Consider the following 21,671-nt stretch of genomic DNA (forward strand, 5'->3'; position numbering starts at 1 on the left):
TGTTTGAAAGCCACGACATGAACAACCTTGTTTGAAATACCTGATTATTCATTATCTCCAGCTCTGGAAGGATACTAGAAATTGTAGCAATTAACAGTCCTAACTTTAGCTGTGGAATCGCTACTAGAAAACAGTTGTATTAAAAACTGTGCGCAGTCTCAATTTCTCTCTTCTCCTGTCATGGCTTTGTCTGGGACAGAGTTAATTTTCTTCACAGAGGCTCACCCAGTGCTGTGTTTTGAATTTTTGATGAAAATAGCAGTGATAACACAGCGGTGTTTCAGCTGCTGCAGAGCAGGGCTCACCCAGAGCCAAGGACTGCTCAGCTCCTGGGGCTGCCCTGCCAGCCAGGGGCTGGGAAGGGACACAGCCAGGACAGCTGGGCCAGGCTGCCCAAAGGGATGTCCCGCACCATGGGGCATCATGCTGAACAATACAGTACCTTTGTGCTTTTAGTAATATTCCATTTTCCTTCTAACCTAAATCAAAATGCTGCATTTCAGCTCAGGGATGAACATTGCAGGAGTAGACTCAAGGATATATCACAACTGGTCTAGCATTCATTTTTTCCATATTGGCGTTTAGTCAATTCCTCTTTTCGTTTGAAAACAGTAACAAAAAAACAACTACAAAAAAAAACATAACTTGGCTCACCAGAAGATTTTTAAACACATACTCTTCGAAGCATTCTGGTTGTCTCGTTATTTTCAGGAGTGGTAAATGCAGTAGGAAGAACGCAGAGGCATTCTCTTACAGAAAAAGGAGAGGATTTGCACATTTTGCTAAGCCAGTGGCTCACAAAGTGAGAGCTGTTAGATGTGGGGTAATAATGAACAGGAGCACCCAGAAAGCAAAGTTGAAGACTAAAAATGTGATGTACAGGAGGAGGGGAAAGAAGATAATCACTGTATTAGCTTAATCTACTGACTCGTGGGGAAGTGGGGTTGGAGAAGCAAAGCACAACTGACACACTCACCAAGCCAGGTGTAACCTAGCAGTGAATTCCAGGTAGTTTTGAGCAATAACCAGCAAAGGCACACACGCCTCCAGGAAGAAAACATTATGATGACCAAAACAGCCAAAATGCTGTTGTGTTGATCAAAACAAACGTGAATTTTGCAGGCAATTAAAGAAAGAACTGGAATTACGATGTAGTGGTTCAAAGAGAAAGTGAGAGGAAAATCAGAAGGTGATCAGAGCCACGGCAGGGCTCAACACACACTGCAGCTTACTCAGAAGTTACTTTCAGAACACGGCGATACCATCACAGACACAGAATGAAGAAAGCAGAAGTGAAAAGCTATAGTAGAGAAGCCCACGCACGCTGTAATACCTGTGCTTATAAAGGTGCCTATCACACAAGAAATATCACACTTCTAACGAAGACGAGGTTTTCAGGGGGAACAGAGAGATTTCTCTGTTTCAGGTTCTTGCTTCCCCGCTCAGTGCGAGCAACAGATGATCAATGATTTATGCTCTTCGGCAGCAGAGAGGGATTTCAGCCTAGGCAACTACACAAGTTATCTAAAACTTGAGAGGCTTTGTCAAGTTACTGGAAAGGGAAACAATAGCACTGACAGGCTTCGACTGCAGAATGTAACAGCCTGTTGATGTGATGTTACCTACACAAGAACTATCAGGCTGCTAAATTTTAATTGCAGCTTTCCTCAGGAAACACAACGATTGTATTTTCCTATGCATTTCAAGTAAAAAGCCTCCGGTTAGCCATGGTTTTGGATGGCAGCAGCCTTCCAGTAGCTGCAGGGGCCTCCAGGAAAGCTGGGGAGGGACTCTTTGTCAGGGATGTAGTGATGGGACAAAGGGTAATGACTTTGAATTGAAAGAGGGGAGATTTAGATCAGCCATTAGGAAGATGTTCTTGAAGGTTGGTGGGGCACTGGCACAGGTTGCCCAGGGTTCACAGAGAATAGCACAAGGATTCCTCTCACTCAAAATGAAACCTCAAAGGGTTCAGTAATTTCCTTGGTTGCCTTGTGTGACCAAATACGGTCTGGAGCAGACAGTCACTGTGCTCAGCAGTTCTGCGCAAGCCCCACAGTTGCTCGTCTCAGGTTCAGCCCAGTAACCACTGCCAAGCCAACTTCTCCGAAAACAAAGGGAGGTGCTCTGAGCATCCTTCCGCATTTCAGTGACTATGAAATGATCTCTCAGAAATTGTGTTTTACCTCTTGGAGCAGCAACCTCCAACTATAAATGTGGATGAAAACCATTCAGATTGGTTTGAGTGAAGGCCTTTAATCTCCTTAGTCTTATAGCCAAGCACCAACAGTAATGCCTGCTCAGGGAAAAGACCTGATGCTTGGAGCTTCCTTCTCTCCCATTGCTCTCACGGTGCCCAGAAGAAGTTTTCCTATGGGACCCATCAGCTTTTGTTGAAGCTATGAGGGATGAGACAGCAACGTGCTGGGGAAACATAAGGGGTTGAATTAAGGACTTGTGTTGCAAAACATCTTCTGGAAGCTGCTGCAGTGGGACATGAAAAAAAATACTGCCTTGGTTAATTTTAGACTGTACCACCTAACTAATGAAAAAAAGTGTGCAGGAAATGCAACAGCACAGAAGTGTACCTTGTCCTGGGCCAGCAATCTTTATGATCATGTGGCAGATACAACAGAAAAAATCCATGTGGATACACATACATACACACATATACATGATTATAAATAGCAAGACTACACAGAATGTGCATAAGGCTGCAGTATGGAGTTACAAACATGGTATTGTTGCTTGCTGTTACAGATGTTTTCCTTGTCATGGGAAATGATGACAAATGATTACTTTATCACTAAAGCGTGTCTAGATGAAATCTGTCAGAAATGTACAAACACTGCAGCTTTGTGTTTGTTTAGCTACAGATAACCACATGGCCAAAAGCCACAAGTCTGAACAAAAGGAAGGAGGGCAGCAGTATTTGTTCAGATCTTGCCTTTCAACTTGTTTATGCATTTTACTTGATCATTTAAGAAAAAAAAATACATAAACTAATCCCTGAAGAAGGAACTGGGACTTCTCTCTGTGCTTTCCAGGACAGCCTTACTCTCCCTGGGTTAGCATCGGTTCTTCCTCTAGCTTCTTCTCTCCATAGCAACTGAGTGCTCTGCTGTTCTGCATGATTGGGCAGGAAGGATGTGATAAAGCCCAGAACAGCAGTTACAGGAGATTGTTGGGAAGCAGCAAGTGCAGATTTGAAGACTGCCCATTTTTTGGATGAGTGATACAAATGCTAAGCTGTTTTTCAGAGCAGACTATATTTATCTTCTCCTGTCATATTTCTGACTAAGAACAGCTGTGCCTCCTGTAACTAGCATTGAATTCAATGCAAATCAAATGCACTGGGTAGCCTTTGATCATGCTCAAGAGACTAAGTCCACCTGAGAAGCCTAGCCTCTCCTGCCTGGTTCTGAATCACAGTAGACAGAGCGCTGTCTACAGCATATGTAGGTTGTACATTGGTTGTAACCCAACCTCTGTAAGGTTGGGTTACAGGCTACTTTAGAAGCCCCAAATTGCTACACAGTTCCTGATATTAGTGGAAAGTGCTCTGAACTGCTTAAACTGAACTATCGAGTTAACATGAAAAAAAGAACAAAACAAACCCCAAACAAACCTAGGCAATCAGAAAAGTATCTCAGAGGCTTTGCAGCTTTCATCTGTTCCAATAATTCTTCCTCGGAAATACAATGAAACTGAGGAGATGTCAGACTTGCAGTGCTCAGCTATATTACAGAGCACGGACCTTGATTACACTCCTAAAAAGCTGGCAAGCGTCTGTAGCACAGGCCACTCTGAGCATTTCCAAACTGAATGCAAGTGTACTCTGCCAGAGGCTCTCCACATCCCCAACTTCAGGAGGTCCTTTATATTTTCACAGAGAGCACTAGTGGGAGTTGGACAAAGCAGGAGCTGAAGGATACTCGCTGAACACCTGGCAGTAACTTCATTTTGGACTCTTCTGAAGGAAAGGTGCAGCACGTCTACAGGGAAACTAAAGCGCGTTTGCACTTTGGGTGAGCGGAGTTATTGCTCAGTGTAATTCAATCCACGGCGAAGTGCTGCTATTAACAATCTTCTGTCAATAAGAGCAGGAAACAAACAACGCTGCAGTACGTGGTGAAAAACTGCATCTTGAAATTTATTGGACAGTACGCAGGTAGGCAGAGAAGATAACTCAATGTTCACTTAGAAAACCCATTTAGGCATTTGAGACAAATGAAATGCTACCTTTGAGAAGGTGACTTTCTCCGCTCCTCCAGAAGCCGTAACATCTACATTTTGTTTAGCATTTGCTCAGTGATACATAATCATTTTGAAGATGGGACACAAGCTGTGGTGTGTAAGATGACTGCCAGCTTGTTCAGTGAAATTGAGAAGCACATGCAGGTAGTGTTGGGAGTTTGTTTCCACGGGCAATCCCAAACAGTCTCTTATCTAGCTTCAGTAACATGTGCTCAATTTTATCCCTCTCTTACACTGGCATCCTCCAACAAGACAGAAAAATAATAATCCTTTTTTAAAAAAGTGCCCAAGGTAGAAAAGATAGCTGAGCTCCAATCTCCCAAATCCAGGCTGATTTGGGGACAAAGTACTGAATATCATCAGCATTTCAATTTCTTAGGAACTGCAGAAGTTCAGTTCAAGCTTTTTGCTAATTTACATTTCAGACAAGAATGCTATTTTAGTCTTTTTTTTTTTTTTTTTTTAAGTAATGCTTTAGTATTTAAGGAAGTTGGTGTAATGTTACGTTACACTGAAGAAGTGGAAATCGCTAACTCACCTCATTGTTAGAGATTATCTAACACATGCAGCAGCAGTTGGGGAAATGGGACTTCCACACAGAAGCTAGTAAACTGCAGTAAACTAGCAAAACCACAAGGATTTAAGGAACCTGCATAACTGTAATTACCAGATGTTTTCACTATTTCACTAAAACATGCCTTAGACTACAGCCTGCATTCTGGGAACAAGTCCACATTGAAAATCACCTTTGGTCTGTATTGTTCTGCTCCACCCCTTCACAGCATAAAGAATAATATTACTGTAAAAAAAAAAAAAAAAAAAAAGCGTTGGTTCTATGAAGTCTAGAGAGCTAAAAATAAGAATTCTCTCCAGTGGTATACTAGGAAACACAAAAGCTACAGAAGTTTCAAAGACTGGTTGCTGAAACAGCTTTTTACTCTTTTGAAGTGTTGGATCCACTTTGAAAAAGAACACCAAACACTGCACTTGCACCTGAAAGGTGAGTTTGGGATCCAAAGCCTGGAATCTTCATGATAGCTGCCCAGCTCCTGCCTCAAATCTCAAGGGAGCACAAAAGAGCAAAACAGAGAGAGCTTCCCTGGGCTGCAGGAACTTGCACCACAGCCACCAGCTGACCAGCAGGCATAGCAGCAGTCCTGCTCCTGGGTGGCAGGCAGTCCTCTGAGGACACAAATGTCTAAATGAAGGAAAGGAGCAATAAGATCCCTCCACCTTTTGTTGTTATTAAGCTGGGAAACTGTGCCAAATTTATTTTTTAGAAGATATTTGCTCAAGTTAAATTCATAAGCTGCAAACTGACATTTTGCAGTGAAGCATGTTCTTGTACTGTCCAGAAATTCATTCTGACATATTTCTCACCAGAAGCAATGCCAACCATCAACCAGTGTGGCAATGACATAGTGTTAACCAACTGGCTTTTTTCATAACTAAATAAGGTTAGAAGGGAAACCTCTTCTCAATGGGTAAGTTTGTATCACAGTTAAAAGGATATCATGCTGCAATTATTCAGAAATCTTAGTTAGCTTAACTTCCTTTTCAACTTTTGCAATTTCTAATCCCTGCCTTGCTCTTTCCTTCCAGAAAACACAAGTCTGGTTTTGCTATTCAGGATATTTGTTTCTCCTCCAGTCTTTCAAAGGCTCCAGCACAATTAGAGTACTGCACGGTTGTGCATCGTCCACCAGGAGTGACCTGGTGCCTCCAGCAAGGCAGCTGGTTAGAAGTGCAAAATCCTTGCAGCTTTACCTGCAAGTCTGTACAGGATAGAGCTTTAAATAATAAAAGAAACTAAACCTGAATGCCTTGGACAGCTTCTTGCTTTCCCTCTGCTGCCATGCTCGCCTCCCAGTCTGCTCAAGCAGCCAAGACACCAGAAGAGAAGAGGAGAAGAGCTGTTGAGCTCGCTGTTGATGACTTGTACTCCTATGGGAGCGCCGTCAAAAGCAAACCAGAGGAGGCAGAGCTGCTAATACTTGCATTTGTGCAGGCTCTGCAGAAAAGACAACTTGGATTTTCACTGTGCTGTTTCTGTTTTGCAGATACACGGTGACAACATAACCAGGGTGTAGGACAGTTTTATTCCTAGCTGTGTTTTTAAGGCTTTGCATAAACCATGGGCAAATTACAGTGTCTCTGTGGTTCTGACCCATATTACACAATGAAAAGTAACATTCTGGGCTCCTCTGTTTATAGGTTTGAAATCACTTTACTAGAGAGAGGTGAGTTAAACATATAACATCCTAATAGAATTGCTTTAGAAGATAAAATCAGATCCCGAAAAAGTATGAAAGAGCACATGTGCTTGTCACACTAGATTGTAGAAGTTATTTTAAGAGCAAAAGTAGACATATAAAGATAATCAAAGGGCTACTGCACCTCTCCTATGAAGACAAGCTGAGGGCATTGGGGTTGTTCAGCCTGGAGAAGTCCCCAGGCAGACCTTACAGCAGCCTTCCTGTACCTAAAGGCAGCTACAGGGAAGCTGGGGAGGGCCTCTTTGTCAGGGGCCCCTACGATGAAACTTTAAACTGAAAGAGTGGAGTAGATATAAGGAAGAAATTCTTCTCTATAAGGGTGGTGAGGCCCTGGACCAGGCTGCCCAGAAAAGCTGTGGCTGCCCCATCCCTGGCAGTATCCAAGACCAGGCTGGATGGGGCTTTGGGCAGCCTTGGCTGGTGGGAGGTGTCGCTATTCAGGGCAGGGGGATGGAACTGGATGGGCTTTAAGTTCCCTTCCAACCCCAACCATTCTGTGATTCTACACGTAATTTAATATTGCCTTTTCAAACAGAAGATGTATACGCAACTATTTTATTCCTAGATAGTTACCTTGAAGTGAAAAAAAAATCTTAACAGTAATAACCTGCCAGAACCCTAACAGAGTTTGATGTTTTAAACCAGCGGTTTTTACTTGAGAGCTCTGTAGGCACATTTATCATTCAGCTGTGCAACCATACTATAAACTGTCAACTCTTCATCCCTGTCCACTTTGACAAATTACTCTTGCAGTAGCATTTCCAGTTATCCTTAGCAGCCAACACACCTCATAAATCCACATCATTGTAGTGTTATTAGAATTTCATTTCATGCTTGCATTCGCAAACATTTAAGCTTTCAACCTCTGCTGCTGGGCATTAATCATGGAATTAATCATAGGATTAAGAATGCCAAATTTAAACTCAAGGTTAATAACATGCTCAACCAATATTAGTTTTACATTCTGCCATGGGGACAAAACTTCCAAAAAATATGTAAGGCCTTAGTCTGAAGTTCCCAAATATACCCACAGACAACGGTGCTAACTGTACCTTTGTTCCATCAGGCAACAAGTTGCCCAAATTCTACGTTTCTTCCTAAAGAAAAAAATCAACTTCCTGCACCCTTGTAAAAAACACCCATTTGCCCTCTTGTTAAGTGACACAAGCCTTACACTGGAAAAACATCTCCTTTAATGTATCTGTTACCTTGGCTTAAATTTTAAGAGAAATACTACTAAACTTCCAAAATATTACAGGTAGCAGAGCAGACTGTAAGGACAGAAACATGGAAAAGGCCTTACAACTATGATATTTGTAAAAGTATTTGATACATTCTTATGCACACAGTAGGCAGTTTATGCAATTTAAAAATTATTTCGAATAGACTAGCTTATTTCACAGTATTCTGAGAACTCAAGCAGAATGAATCCTCTTACACCATTTAACAATTACGACATACATTTCATCCACTAGCAAAATAAAAAGAATTTTCTCATACTGTAAGCTGTAAACTTAAAAGCAAAAGGTCAACAACTCATAGAATAACAACTGAACTGTCATTTATTCATATATTTTTTTTATCCAGAAGGTTTAATGTTTACTGACTAAATGATACAATATTTAATGCTATAAAGTAATACAGTTCTGCCTTGAGTAGTTTTAAGTGGTAACTTTTCCCTGCTCCTGAAAGTTTGATTCAAAATTTCCCTAAAAGCCTTGAAGCTTTAGCGGAACAAAATAATTTAAGTACAACTTCTGCTTCTGTAACCAAGTTCCAGGTGCAAATCAGAAGGCCCTTATACTAGTTTCTGTAGGCTCAGCAGTTCATTTGAGGAAGGTACTATCTACTTGGCACTGTTTATGAGTATAACACAATGTGGTCCTGATCCAAGACTGCAGGTCCTACCTGTTGCAGCTGACTAGCTACCACATGCAATAAAAAGTGAGGAAAGAAGGGTTGGGGCCAGTAGGAATCCACAACTGGCACTACACCTTCATAAACTTCATCGGTGTGTGAAGGACCAAGTGATTGTGTGCCTACAATGACATCTTCCTACATGCACTGTTATGTTCTCAATAAAGATACACTACACTAAATAGCATTTCACTAACGAGGAATAGTATCTGATAAGGAACCTAACAAAAATGTCCTAACAACCTAACAAAAATGTCCACCAGTGCTGGTCACTCTTTAAGCGATGCCTCCTAGAAGCACAAGATCAGGCAATTCCAAAATATCGCAAGTCAGGCAGGCGGGGAAGGAGGCCGGCGTGGCTGACCAGGAATGTTCTAATGGAGATTAGGCGGAAACAGAGAGTGTTTCGCTACTGGAAGGAGGGCCAGGCGTCATGGAAAGAATACAGGGATGCTGTTCGTGTTTGTAGGGAGAAAGTTCGAGTGGCCAAAGCACAGCTAGAGTTGAAGCTGGCTGTGTCTGTGAGAGAAAATAAAAAGGTTTTTTTTAGATATGTAAATGGAAAAAGGAGAACTAAAGAATACATAGGGCCGCTCCTTGATAGGGAAGGTCTCCTCACAGACGATGACGTAGGCAAAGCAGAGACGCTTAACGCCTTCTTTGCCTCTGTCTTCAATGCCGATGATGGGCTTCGGGACCGAGGGTGCCCTGAGCTGGAGGACCGGGACGGTGAGGATGACAAACTCCCAACTGACCCTGAACGTGTGCGGGATTTGCTACTCCACCTGGATCCCTACAAGTCCATGGGTCCGGATGGGATTCATCCCCGGGTGCTGAAAGAGCTGGCGGATGTCATCGCGGAACCTCTTTCAATTATTTTTCAACGATCCTGGGAATTTGGAGAGGTCCCGGTAGACTGGAAGCTGGCAAATGTTGTGCCAATTTTCAAGAAGGGTCAGAAAGAAGACCCTAGCAATTACAGGCCTGTCAGTCTCACGTCAGTGCCTGGTAAAATCATGGAGAAGTTGGTTCTCGGACTTATTGAGGCGCACCTGGGGGACAGAGCAGTCATTGGTCCCAGCCAGCATGGGTTTGTGAAGGGTAGGTCCTGCCTAACTAACCTGATTTCCTTTTATGATAAGATCACCCGTATGGTGGACCAAGGGAAACCAGCTGATGTGATTTTTTTGGACTTCAGCAAGGCTTTTGACACGGTTTCCCATAGGATCCTACTGGACAAAATGTCCACCATACAGCTAAATAAAAACATCATACGATGGGTGAGCAATTGGCTAACGGGCAGGGCCCAAAGGGTTATGGTAAATGGGGCTGCGTCAGGCTGGCGGGCGGTCACCAGTGGGGTCCCTCAAGGCTCCATTTTAGGGCCGGTACTTTTCAATATTTTTATAAACGATCTGGATGTAGGAATAGAGGGTATTTTGAGCAAGTTTGCTGATGACACCAAACTTGGAGGAGTTGTGGACTCAAATGAGGGCGTAAAGGCCTTACAGAGGGATCTGGACAGGTTGGAGAGCTGGGCGATCACCAACCGCATGAAGTTCAATAAGAGCAAGTGCCGGGTCCTGCACCTGGGACGGGGAAACCCTGGCTGCATGTACAGACTGGGCGATGAGACGCTGGAGAGCAGCCTAGAAGAGAGGGATCTGGGGGTCGTGGTAGACAGCAAGTTGAATATGAGCCAGCAGTGTGCCCTGGCAGCCAGGAGGGCCAACCGTGTCCTGGGGTGCATCAAGCATGGCATCGCTAGTAGGTCAAGGGAGGTGATTGTCCCGCTCTACTCTGCGCTGGTGCGGCCTCACCTCGAGTACTGTGTGCAGTTCTGGGCACCACAGTATAAAAAGGACATGAAACTGTTGGAAAGTGTCCAGAGGAGGGCTACGAAGATGGTGAAAGGCCTGGAGGGGAAGACGTACGAGGAACGGCTGAGGTCACTGGGCCTGTTCAGCCTGGAGAAGAGGAGACTGAGGGGAGACCTCATCACAGTCTACAACTTCCTCGTAAGGGGGTGTCGAGAGGCAGGAGACCTTTTCTCCATTAACACCAGTGACAGGACCCGCGGGAACGGGGTTAAGCTGAGGCAGGGGAAATTTAGGCTGGACGTCAGGAGGGGGTTCTTCACAGAGAGGGTGGTTGCACACTGGAACAGGCTCCCCAGGGAAGTGGTCACTGCACCGAGCCTGGCTGAATTTAAGAAGAGATTGGACTGTGCACTTAGTCACATGGTCTGAACTTTTGGGTAGACCTGTGCGGTGTCAAGAGTTGGACTTGATGATCCTTAAGGGTCCCTTCCAACTCAGGATATTCTATGATTCTATGATTCTATGAAAAATTCTCAAAAGTTATTTTATAAAAAGATTCTGTACTTAACATTCTTTACATATCACTACACTTTAAAAATGGATCCCCTTCTCGAAGGCAAAAGAAAGTTGTTTTTGTCAACACAGGAGTATTTCACAAACAGCCTTCCTGGCAAGCTGAGGCACATTGTTTTAGAGTGGGAGAACACAGTACTGTAACTGATGCACATAAGAAGCGGTTATCTGTATAACCACGAGGTACATCTGCATTCTGAAATATACGACATCAGGAGCAAGAGCTACTCACATTTTGTCACAGGGATGAGCTGAAAGATCACTTATGAAAAAACTAACAGCATCAACTTAGATTTCAAAGCTGATGATCAAACAGAAGTTTGTCACAGAAAATACTGTGACTCAACAGGAACACAAAATAATAAATTTGTCATTTAAGAATACCAGATTCTCACATTCAGTTGACAGGTATTCTCATTTTTAAGATACATTTGCATTAGAGACATGAAGCACCAGCTGGCTGACGATATACTACTGCACTAATAGAAATCCACTAAGGCTACAACAATCTTTTAGTAGAAACTTCGATCAGCTTCAGATGATTACGAAACCGTACCTTCAGCTTTTTTGAAAAATAACAGGATAAATAACACAGTCATACTGGATCTTTTCCTACACCAGCTTTATAGCCCATAAATAAATCAACACTAAGTGCTAGCAATGTAGTGAGTCAAATTTGTGATAAAACCCAGCATTTTTTATTTCTTCAGATGTGTGTTTTGGACACGCATTTAACTACTAATGCTGCCTAAAGCAGTGCCCTGAAAAGTTCAGCTACAGCAAGCTGAGTAACTGAACAGAATCTGCTTTCATTATAACTGAGTTACTCATATAACAGACTTACTGTTTTCATCTCTGATACAGAATTTAAAAACCCAGCCCTTCCTCCTGGAATCCTGCAGAAACTGTGTAATTAAAATCAGTTCACAGTTCTGTAACCGCACTGGCTCTCTCAGTTCTGTACAACTGGGAAGCCACTAGGCATCAAAACTTCTACCCAAGTCAATTGCCGTAAATAATCAGAATTTTACTATTAAGAAAGGGGTCAAGTCATCAAATACATTTGACTATTTCTGGCATACACACCACCAACTAGTGACAGAGGTCACAGTGAGTCTTGTTTGCCATAATTTCTTCTTGGAAAACAAGCATTGCTCAGGAAATGAAAGATCCATGGAAAAAAAAAACAACCTACAAAAACACCAGGGCAAGCACCTTATTCAGCTGTGTGCAAAACTGGGCTTTAAGCAGGAAGTGACCATGCTTCCTAGGAGGATGTACTACCGCATACCACTTTCTAAATTTCACACTCCAAACACCTCCCCCTAAAATTCCTATCTACTGCTACCTTAGGAACTACATAGAAGACAACATCAAGCATTCAGAGGCAAGGATCTATGACTGAACTTCACACTTCAGTTTTATAGGGTATCTTGTGTGGACTCACTGAGCAGTTGCTGTTTACATCACTTCAATTACAAACATTTGAATTCTCCAATGCTAGAAACACCTGGTAGACTGAAGAAAAATAGCAAAACACTTCTCCAAAAATCTGTTTTATTGTTTTCCTTTCTAGAATTTTTCTGAAGAAAGCTATTTGTTTTGAAAAATGTTTACAAACAGTTACCAAAAGCTAATGAGGCACTATGATATTCCCCTTATGCAGATAAAAAGATTACTGACCTCACTGAGGTAAATAAAAAAGGAGCACGTGGACCCATCTACACCATAACTTGCATAACAGGGATCCGATCGCCACATATCTTTCATCCACTGAAACAGAACAAGAACAGGGTTATGTTTAAGCCTCACAGAATCTCTCTGAAACATACCATTTCATACTGAAGTCACGAATAACAAAGGAAAGCTGCAAGCCACTATATCCAAACTGATAAAAACCACAAATAACTGAAAGAGTTCTATGAATATTTTGCAGCAGACTGCATCTCGGCATTCAACTACAGTGGGGAAGGAACTACATATAAGGCGTGGGTACAGTTTGCACAAACTGTAAGCAAGGCAAGCAGAGGCAAATACCAAAAGGAGAATATAATCAGGATTCATACACATGGGTGTGGCTGGAACTGACTTTCATTGCGCCGTTACACACGCTCTGCAAATTAACTGGTCATTTTAGTTACCAAGACAGTAATCTGACTCTGCCAAGAACATACCAATTCTGCAGAAGTAAATAATTCATTTAACTTCTTATTTTAACATAGAAATGATGTATTTCATAGCCACCACACAGCCCATTTGTCAAAATGGATCAGAACAAATTTATATACAATCATATTTATTTTAAATACTATAGTGTAAGAATTTTATTTTAAGAAAAAAAGGTAAGGAAATTTCATGTACACTTTGCCAGCTACACTTTCAGAAATAAATCCTAGCATTTGATAATCATATGAAAGTACTCAACAATTGTTCATACATATGAAGTATGAACAAGCATCTTGCTGAAAGAGAGGGAGGGCTGGAGTGAGGTGCACACAAAATCCCAACCCTGGGTGGGGAGATGTCCAATGACTCACTATGGGGGAAGAAAACAGACAGGACTTTTTAAAAACGAGAAGGTATCTAAATAACAAAACAGCATTCAAAGAGTAATTTCATTAAATAATGTGGCATTTTAATATAACATGGCATTTTATGTCTTTCTTAATAGGATGACCCTTTGTTTCTCTGCAGGAGTATTAAAGGGTAAGGTGAGTTTTGTAGTGACACCTGCTCCTAAATACCCTCTTTTTTGACCCAGTTGCTCTTGTATTACAACACTGAATAGTGACTTCTTGCAACATACGTTCAGGTTTTAACAAAACACACATAATAAGATTAAGAACAGTTCACAGTTACCTTTATTTTCCCTTCACAGTGAGGAAAACCATCCATAGGAGGCAATTCACACTGTTCTTGGGCTCCATTTATGAGATCTAAAGAGAAACAGAGACCATAACTGAATTTTGTTTTACAGTTCTGACAGATAGCCTAATGAATCCTTCCTTTTATTTTTATGAATCCACATCCAGACTGACTGAAGAGTCCCACTGTGTAACATTTGTTATATCATTAAAACTCAGTGTGCTCTTTTTTGATTATAGAAAAAGGTTACATAGCTTTCAACTTTGACTTGCAGTAAGCGCTGAATTATACAACGCAATCTATGAAGACTTAAATAAAAATTAAGCTAACCCATACTGAAAATAATAAAAATCAAAACAGCTTCCTAATGAAAGCATGCTTAAAGCTACTAAACTGCAATAATTTGTTTATAATTGCCAAACACTTGTAAGGTGTACATTACTCTAGACGTGAACTCAAGATTTTTCCGATTCTGTTATCATTTCATAAAATACTCGATCAGCAGGCTTGGCACCAGATACTTGACCCAATTAAATACTGTGATATGATCTAAATTTACAACTAACACTGCAACATAAAAAATATTATGGTCTCCTAATGCACATACATTTAACTATTTTAATACCTTGTAATTCTCAGTTTTTGCAGCATGTTAAAGAATATGACAGATCAACTCTTTTAGACCATAAACCAAGGAAAAATGAGCAGTATTTAAAGACATTATCACACCAGTTCCAGGATGGGACTTTCTACTAAGAACCCACTAACACAGGCCTTTGAGGAAAGAAAAATGATTAATGTGGTGGAGAGATTCTCACCAGAGTCAGCGGAGGATAAGTTTTTTAATTTAGCTAGTTCCTCCCGGAGTTATCTAAATTACACCTGCATCATTTCTGGCTTTTCCCATGGACTAGAACCAAGATCATTAAAGCCAACCATCCATCAACATAGGAACACTTCACACCATGGCATTTTTGTAGTTATATTGCACAACCTCACCCTGAATATGCTAATTAGAAATCTCAGTTAAAAAAATAAAAAAGGCTGCAGCATTAGGATAGAGTATGGCCAAAATCCATGGAAAAAAAGCTAGGGTACTTGTGGTTTTGCTGTATAATAAAAAAAGCTTTTTCCTGATTTATCTGAATATTTTGCGTTTTATTTAGTTTTTTTTGAAATAGTTTATTTTAAAGATAAAGCTTGAAATGCAAGTGAAGTGTTACAAAATGGATTGGATGGGGAAAGAAGAATTATGCCTGGAAGAAGATGTATTTGGCAGTCTCAGCAGCAGCAGCAATTTGACAAACCGAGCTGTACCGCCACCGACAACAACGCTGGAGCTAAGCAGTTTTTCAGATGACTTTATAATTTCAAATCAATAAGTGCTTTCAAAATACTCCGATGTTGCTATCCATACAGGATTCTTGCAGACCAGACTGCTGACATCTACGGCTCTGATTTCTGCCCAAAGAAGGAACACACAGAGCACGCAGACAGGTGTCAAGAGCTTGGACGCATGTTCTACTTTGCCTCAGTAAAGGTAAATAACACTGAGACTTTCTGCTGTACTCAGTTCAGGAGTCAGACCTCCCACCTGTATTGTACTAAAAGTGCTCGAGATCAAATAATACACACCCTAAAACAAAAAGAGGCGTGGATAAAACTGTGGTGATTATTGATAATTAGTATAATGCCATTAGCTAAACATTAGTTTGTGGTCTAAAGTCTGGCCCTTACTTTTTTTCCCTTTCAGGCAAAATAAAACAGTATTGAGGTTTATTTATTTGTGTTTACAGAAGATTTCCTCTTGCAAAAGGACTGTTCTAGTTTTAACAATTCATATCCTTTGTAATAAGGAACAATTACAGAATAAATCTTTAAAGGCATTCTGAAAATTAAAATTCCAGTACTGCAAAAGAACGGTGTTGCATAAATACAAAGTAATCCATCACACCAGTATTCAGGTCTTGTCTGTAGCAGTTTGAGGGAAGTAGTTGGTATTCTGAGCAGTTTCACAAAGATCTAAGATCTGGGTGGTAGCTAAGTTCTCTCCTCACTTGTCAACTAATTCTGTGAGAATTTCAAGAAATCAAATATATTCTATGCTAGATATGCTATCCATTACTAAATTAGGAACTCGTAAGCCTGAATACAAAATAAGTACTGAGCTTTTTATAAGACATGTTAAATCCAGATCTTCCCTAAACATAAAAGACACTTTAAATCTATGATATCATATCAGAAATATAATTCAACTGCAGGAAAAATTCAACTTTCAACATTGTACTGAACTCAGGGTTGAAAATACTTAATGTCTAGGCAACAAACCATCTCTTCTTCTAAAGGCTATTTACTACCCTGTGCTTAAAGAAATACAACTATAATGCTTTATTTTTGAGCAAAACCTTTTAGTGTGCCAAGTCTGTCACACCATATTAGATTTGCATTGGTATCTTGTGACACTCCTGAGAATGGGAGGAAGGAGAAAAAACACAAGATAGAGAGAATGGACTCTCTAGGTACATACGCATTTGTAGTCTAGATAGTTCACTTTTGGCATGCATAAACAGTCTCTGCACTCAAGTGTTTTTATAGGTGAGCATGTTAATGCCTTTCTTGAACATACTGGTCTCCATACATTAGTGTGAGAAATAAATGCAGAAGTCTGAGTTCACTTGTGAAAAGCGGTGGTGGATCTGAGCTTGCCCTGAAGCAGTACGCTTCCATCTTAGCCACAGTCAGTGCGAGTTCTAGACTGAGAACCATCCTTCCCCACTTCTCCTTCGTCCTCAATCAGAGCCTGCATGAAGAATTACATTTCAACCAGCTCGCTGCCAGCTAGGTGTAAGGAACATGCTCCTTTCTGGGCAGCAGAAAGGCTCCTTTCCACACCCTTACTGCATTAGCTGCTGTGAACTATAGACAAAGAAAACAGCCTTGTAAAATACTGAAAGTCAAGGGCACAGTGGCCAGCCTCTAACTATGAGCTGATAGCTACAGATTAACAGCCCAGGTTGCCCTCATCACACCCTGCTGTGCAGCTGCAGCAGCGGAGGAAGCATGGGCTGGACAGCATTTCCTCGTGCACGTCTAACTCACAATGTGCCTGTGCTGCCAAAGCAGCTCATGCTGTTTTGTTCCGAGGCTGCCACCATCCATGCTAGCACAGAGCACGCTCCCCTTCATCAGAAATCCAGAGGTGAACAAATCATACGTATCCCGCAGACAGCTGTGACCACCTCAGACAGACACTAGCAATGTACCCTTTTATATGGCTTACAAAGAGCACGTGAAGCAAATGGAAACCTGGGGATGCTGACCTACACCAATCTTGGTCTTGCAGTGTGAAAAAGCGAGTTCAAAATACAAGTCAAGAGCACAGAGCTTCTTCCTGGTGGGAAGATGATGAAAAAGCCCCAAACCCAAAATACATCATAAAGCCAGACATTTTTAATGCTGCTTTCGTGAGAAAATAGTATAAGAAACCACACAGATTTTTATTCTTAATTAGGATTTATAGCAAGTAAAATATGAGTTCTGAGATATTTTTCCAGCCAAAACTTAGAACTTTATGCCAACAGTTAAAAATGCAAACTGTCAAGTCAGCACAGAACACCAGATAGCACACTTTTTTCCTCTTAAGTTAAGTCCATGATGCCAGTTTCCATTCTACAGACACCCAAGTGTTTTTCACGTCAAGCACAACTTATATCCTCTTGATTGCTATGATGCACAGATTAAACATTTACCTAATACGTTATTACACCGATATATTGAAAACTTGGATGTGAGCACATAATAAACCTAAGAGCACAGAGGCTTTTTTAATGCAGTGCTTCGTTTGTGCGGTCCTGGGCCATTGGATATGTAACTAAAACTCCATCTCGGCACTCGGAAAGCAGCCATATGTTCACTTCACCAACGTCTGGGGCTGTTTGAAGACTACCAGCTCTGCATCAGAGATCGCTAGTGCACAGCAGGCAGAACTGAACTTGTGAACAACTCGCAGTTATTTCAGTGCAAAGTCTGGCGCATTAGCATGAATGACGTGGCAGCTTGAAGCTGAGCCACCTGACCTTGCTCTGCAAAGGATGCTTCTCCTTTGTTGCTGTGTACAGCTAAGGACAGATTGGTTCCAGTCACCTGCCTTTGACACTGAACTCTTGAAACGCCACTTTGCAGGTACAGGTCTTTAATGCTCATGCAATCCAACTCCGTATCAGGGGTTTTGTTTGTTTTAGGGAAGCTTTAAAATCTCAAGAGCGAGCTGTGTGGCTCAAAGAATAATCTGTGATGAGGCATTCATTTTTTGTTTGCTCTCTAGTTACTCACTAACAAAACAGTAAAAATAAGGCTTAGTAAGTACTGCATACATACTTTGTCCCTTTGCTATGCACGTCTTATAATAATAAATACCCTTACAATAAATAAGTACTTTAATAACGTGCTTTGTGATACACTCAAAAATTGCTTGTTTTTCTCAGTATGGTTTTGAAGCCTAGAAATAATCTGCAAAGACAGCAAGCTGAATAATAGTAATAGAAAAAAGATGCAATAGCATAGTTATTTAATAATGATTGTTGTTTTATGACAAACGGAATACCTAACGAAGTTCTAAAATAGCACTCTTGGTTAAAGCAAATCAAGAAGCCCCAACACCATTGAACTGCAAACTGTGACACTGGTGGCATATCTAGCTGGGTAAGGACCAACTCTTTGTTCTTACAAGAGCAGAAATACCCTAAGAATTTAGATGCCGTCAAGTTTATACTCTTTGGAACATCAAGGCCATTTTCAGACTAGCGTGAAGAAGCATATTAGAGTACCTTGTGATGATGTAGAGCACAAATAATAGCTCAACTCAGTGTTTCCTATCTCATAAAAGCAGAAACCTCCTTAATATTAAAAGGACGGAGTAATCATCTGATCAGTCTATTCACCAATTTTCTCTCTACCTGCTCTCTTTCTGGTTTTGATCATTAAATAAATGTACTATTCTTGCTTTATGGAATCTTTCTGCTTCTATTTCTGTTCTGAAATCTGGAATCCAAGGTTAGATGCAATACTCTAGTTAAGGCAATTTTCATTTGTGTAAGAACTCCCTTCCCTTCCCTTCTCCTACTAATTAACACATTCTCAAGTTAATTCACATTTTTCTTCTCCAGCTGGGAAGGTTTCTTTAAAGAGAGAATTTGCAGTGTGAGCTGAAAGCACTATCGACACTTTCAAAGAAACAAACTAGAGGTTACACGATTGTAAATGCAAAGCACAAACCGCTTTCTACTAACATTTCAGAAACTTTGGGAGCAAAGCATTGGTATGATTTAGAGAAAATTAACTTTTCGACTGCTAGTCCATCCTCACACCAGCTGTGCTGCTGTGTTCCATTAATGCTACTGAAATCAATGCGATGTTAGGAGAATTCAAGTAGTAGTCAAGTGGTTAATCAGAATGCAGCCCAGGGGACCACTAACAGCCCCTTTCAGCATTACTAATACAGCTTAGCACTGCAGTGGAAAATATTCACGTGTGGTCTTCTGCACGGTCATTATGCTGAGCTGGAACAGCGAGGCTTGAAAACACAGCTCTCCTCAGCTCCAAGCTACTGCCTTTGCAGGAGGCAAACTGACAGGAAAATGGGAAAAAGCACTCGCTATTATACACAGTGTGGAGAAGAATACAACAGAGAAGGCACAATAAATACTAATCAAAGTGTTGCCCTGAGCAAGCTGTAATCTTGACTCCTGGTATCAGCGGAGCCCACATCCTATTGCATCCAGTACTCACAGATGTTTTGTGAGGACTAGTTTGTTTTTAAGGCATGGCCATAGCTAATACCATATGTACTACTGTAACTGAAGAAAAACCTACTGTAGTCTTCTGAAGACAGGAGGACAGCTTTGGAAATTCACAATAATACACAATACTTAGCTTTTTATCAAGTTTGTCTCTGCAAGCACAGCATTATGGGATAAACCATCATCGCAGCCTGTTAAACCAACAGGTCTGTCCTGCACGTAACAAAGTTCTTTGAAAAGAGCCATGGAAACAAACCAACTTCTCACAAAGTTACCCGAGCCTTCCTTCCCACCTCAAAGTCTTCATCATGTCACCCCAAACTCTGCAGGAAGAAGTACATGGAAATACAAAGCCAAATGTTCTTCTCACCATAGCAACATTAAATAAAAATGCCTGCTCGCAGCATTGCCAGAACTGACTTGTCAGTCTGCCTTGCTACATATTCACGGGTGATGCCAGCTAGCTGACAGGCATCCACGCATCATCTTTTAGATGACAAGTAAATACTGAAGTCTGCATCCAAATGAGTGACTTGAACAACTTTAGCCTTCACATCTTTAAAGAGAACTCAGCCTATACACCAGAACATGCTAATACATAAGCTCAAAATGCTGTGGAAGCTAAGAACAGATACACCAGGAGTTTCTCCCTCCCTGAGCAGGGCTACGTACAGCACGCTGGTACTGAACTGGGCTCAGGCTCGGAAGGAGTCCTCCAAGTGTCACCTATGTGCAAGGGGGGAATTTGAACACAGACCATCATTTTCTCGTTTTTATGAGACCAAAGGCACAAAAAATCTTCCAAAGTCACATTTTTCAATGCAAATAACACTGCTAACAACCACGCTGGTACACTTTTCTGTGCAATTATACCATCTGAAACGTTAAGACTGTGACACTTACCGCAATTTGTTTTACTGAACACGCACTGAAATACAGTGAAGGTAATGGCCTCAGAGCACCTTCGCCCTTACTTTAAAATCAACATTTTGACAAAAAAAAATGTTTGTAACAGCTATATTCATAATTAATACCACTATTGTTTAGCAGTGGTTTGAAGAATAAGGTACTGAAAGTTTCCTTCAATTTACTTGAATCAAATTTTTCCCATGGCTGCCTGAAGTACACAGTGAGATTTCAGGCAAAAATAAACAAGAAAAGCCCAACCAACCAAAAAAATAAACAACCCGCAACACAAAACCCACATGCCCTGCTTATCAAAAAATAAAAACTTAAAGAAAACAGGATACGCTCTTTGTTCATTTTTGTTCAAGGAGATTGTCCTATCGGACGAAATACGCTTAGCAGAACACTGTTCCACACAACCAGCAAACAAATAAATGCTTTATCTTAGAAAAGCCCTGGTGTTAAAAGCCAAACTGCCTAAATGAAACTGATCTTGTGCCTGTTACAAGGATCCAACAATTCAGCTGCAAAAGAAGCTGTGCTGTAGAGAAGCCCTGCCTGAAGGTGCCACGGTTTCCCATTCTCCCATTTTTATCTTAAAACCAGTAATTTAAGGTTGGCCTAGTGTGTTTTGATTGGCAGTGGCTCGGAGCATCCCGTTCTAAGACTGACAAAAACTCTTATCTGCTTTGCACCCCAGGTGTAGATAAATATGTTATTATGTATATGAGAATATACCACTTCCCACAAAGCCAGAGAAAATCACTACCAGAACTCTTAAAAGCTTTTCATCAAATAAAATTTGGACACATGAAAACAGAGGGGGGAGAGAGAAGGAAAAAAAGGACTTCATTGCATCTGAAACCAGTCAGATGAAGCCTTGTAAGCATCACTATTAACTTACTGTTTCATAAAGCAAATGGAGGTTCTGGAGAAGCAGTTGAAAATTGTCGGTATCAAATCAACAAGCTTGTTTGATGCTTTTGAGGAGGGGAGAAAAGAACGCATGGTTATAGTTTTACTCATGGATCTTAAGAGGGAGAAAAAAGGAGCACCTACCCTCCTACTCAAGCTATCCAAGGGACTTCATGGCTCTGCTTTTCAACTTCGCCTATGTAGTGCATCAGCTCACCCCATCTCATTCTCTAGCAGAGGTCCCAACCTCAACTCCTTTGGGATTAGGATTAAAGATATTTGTGACACAAATCTTGCACTTCACTATCCTTTCATGCAAGCCAAACAAAAAGAGAAGCTTTTGC

The 21,671-nt window shown here is 41.1% G+C and overlaps 1 protein-coding gene across 1 annotated transcript in view; it reads right to left on the bottom strand.

Moving 5' to 3' along the window:
- MGAT5 (alpha-1,6-mannosylglycoprotein 6-beta-N-acetylglucosaminyltransferase) overlaps positions 1-21,671 on the bottom strand; it is a 111,544-nt gene that overhangs the window by 37,383 nt on the left and 52,490 nt on the right. Inside the window, exons 4-5 of the mRNA XM_084289622.1 lie at positions 13,703-13,779; positions 12,527-12,616 (exon numbers count right to left, since the gene is read on the bottom strand). Coding sequence (XP_084145748.1) covers positions 12,527-12,616; positions 13,703-13,779 — 167 coding nt within the window. The remainder of the gene's footprint in view (positions 1-12,526; positions 12,617-13,702; positions 13,780-21,671) is intronic.

This window comes from Netta rufina, assembly GCF_964035555.1.
Source record: "Netta rufina genome assembly, chromosome: 6".
NCBI classification, from domain to species: Eukaryota; Metazoa; Chordata; class Aves; order Anseriformes; family Anatidae; genus Netta; species Netta rufina.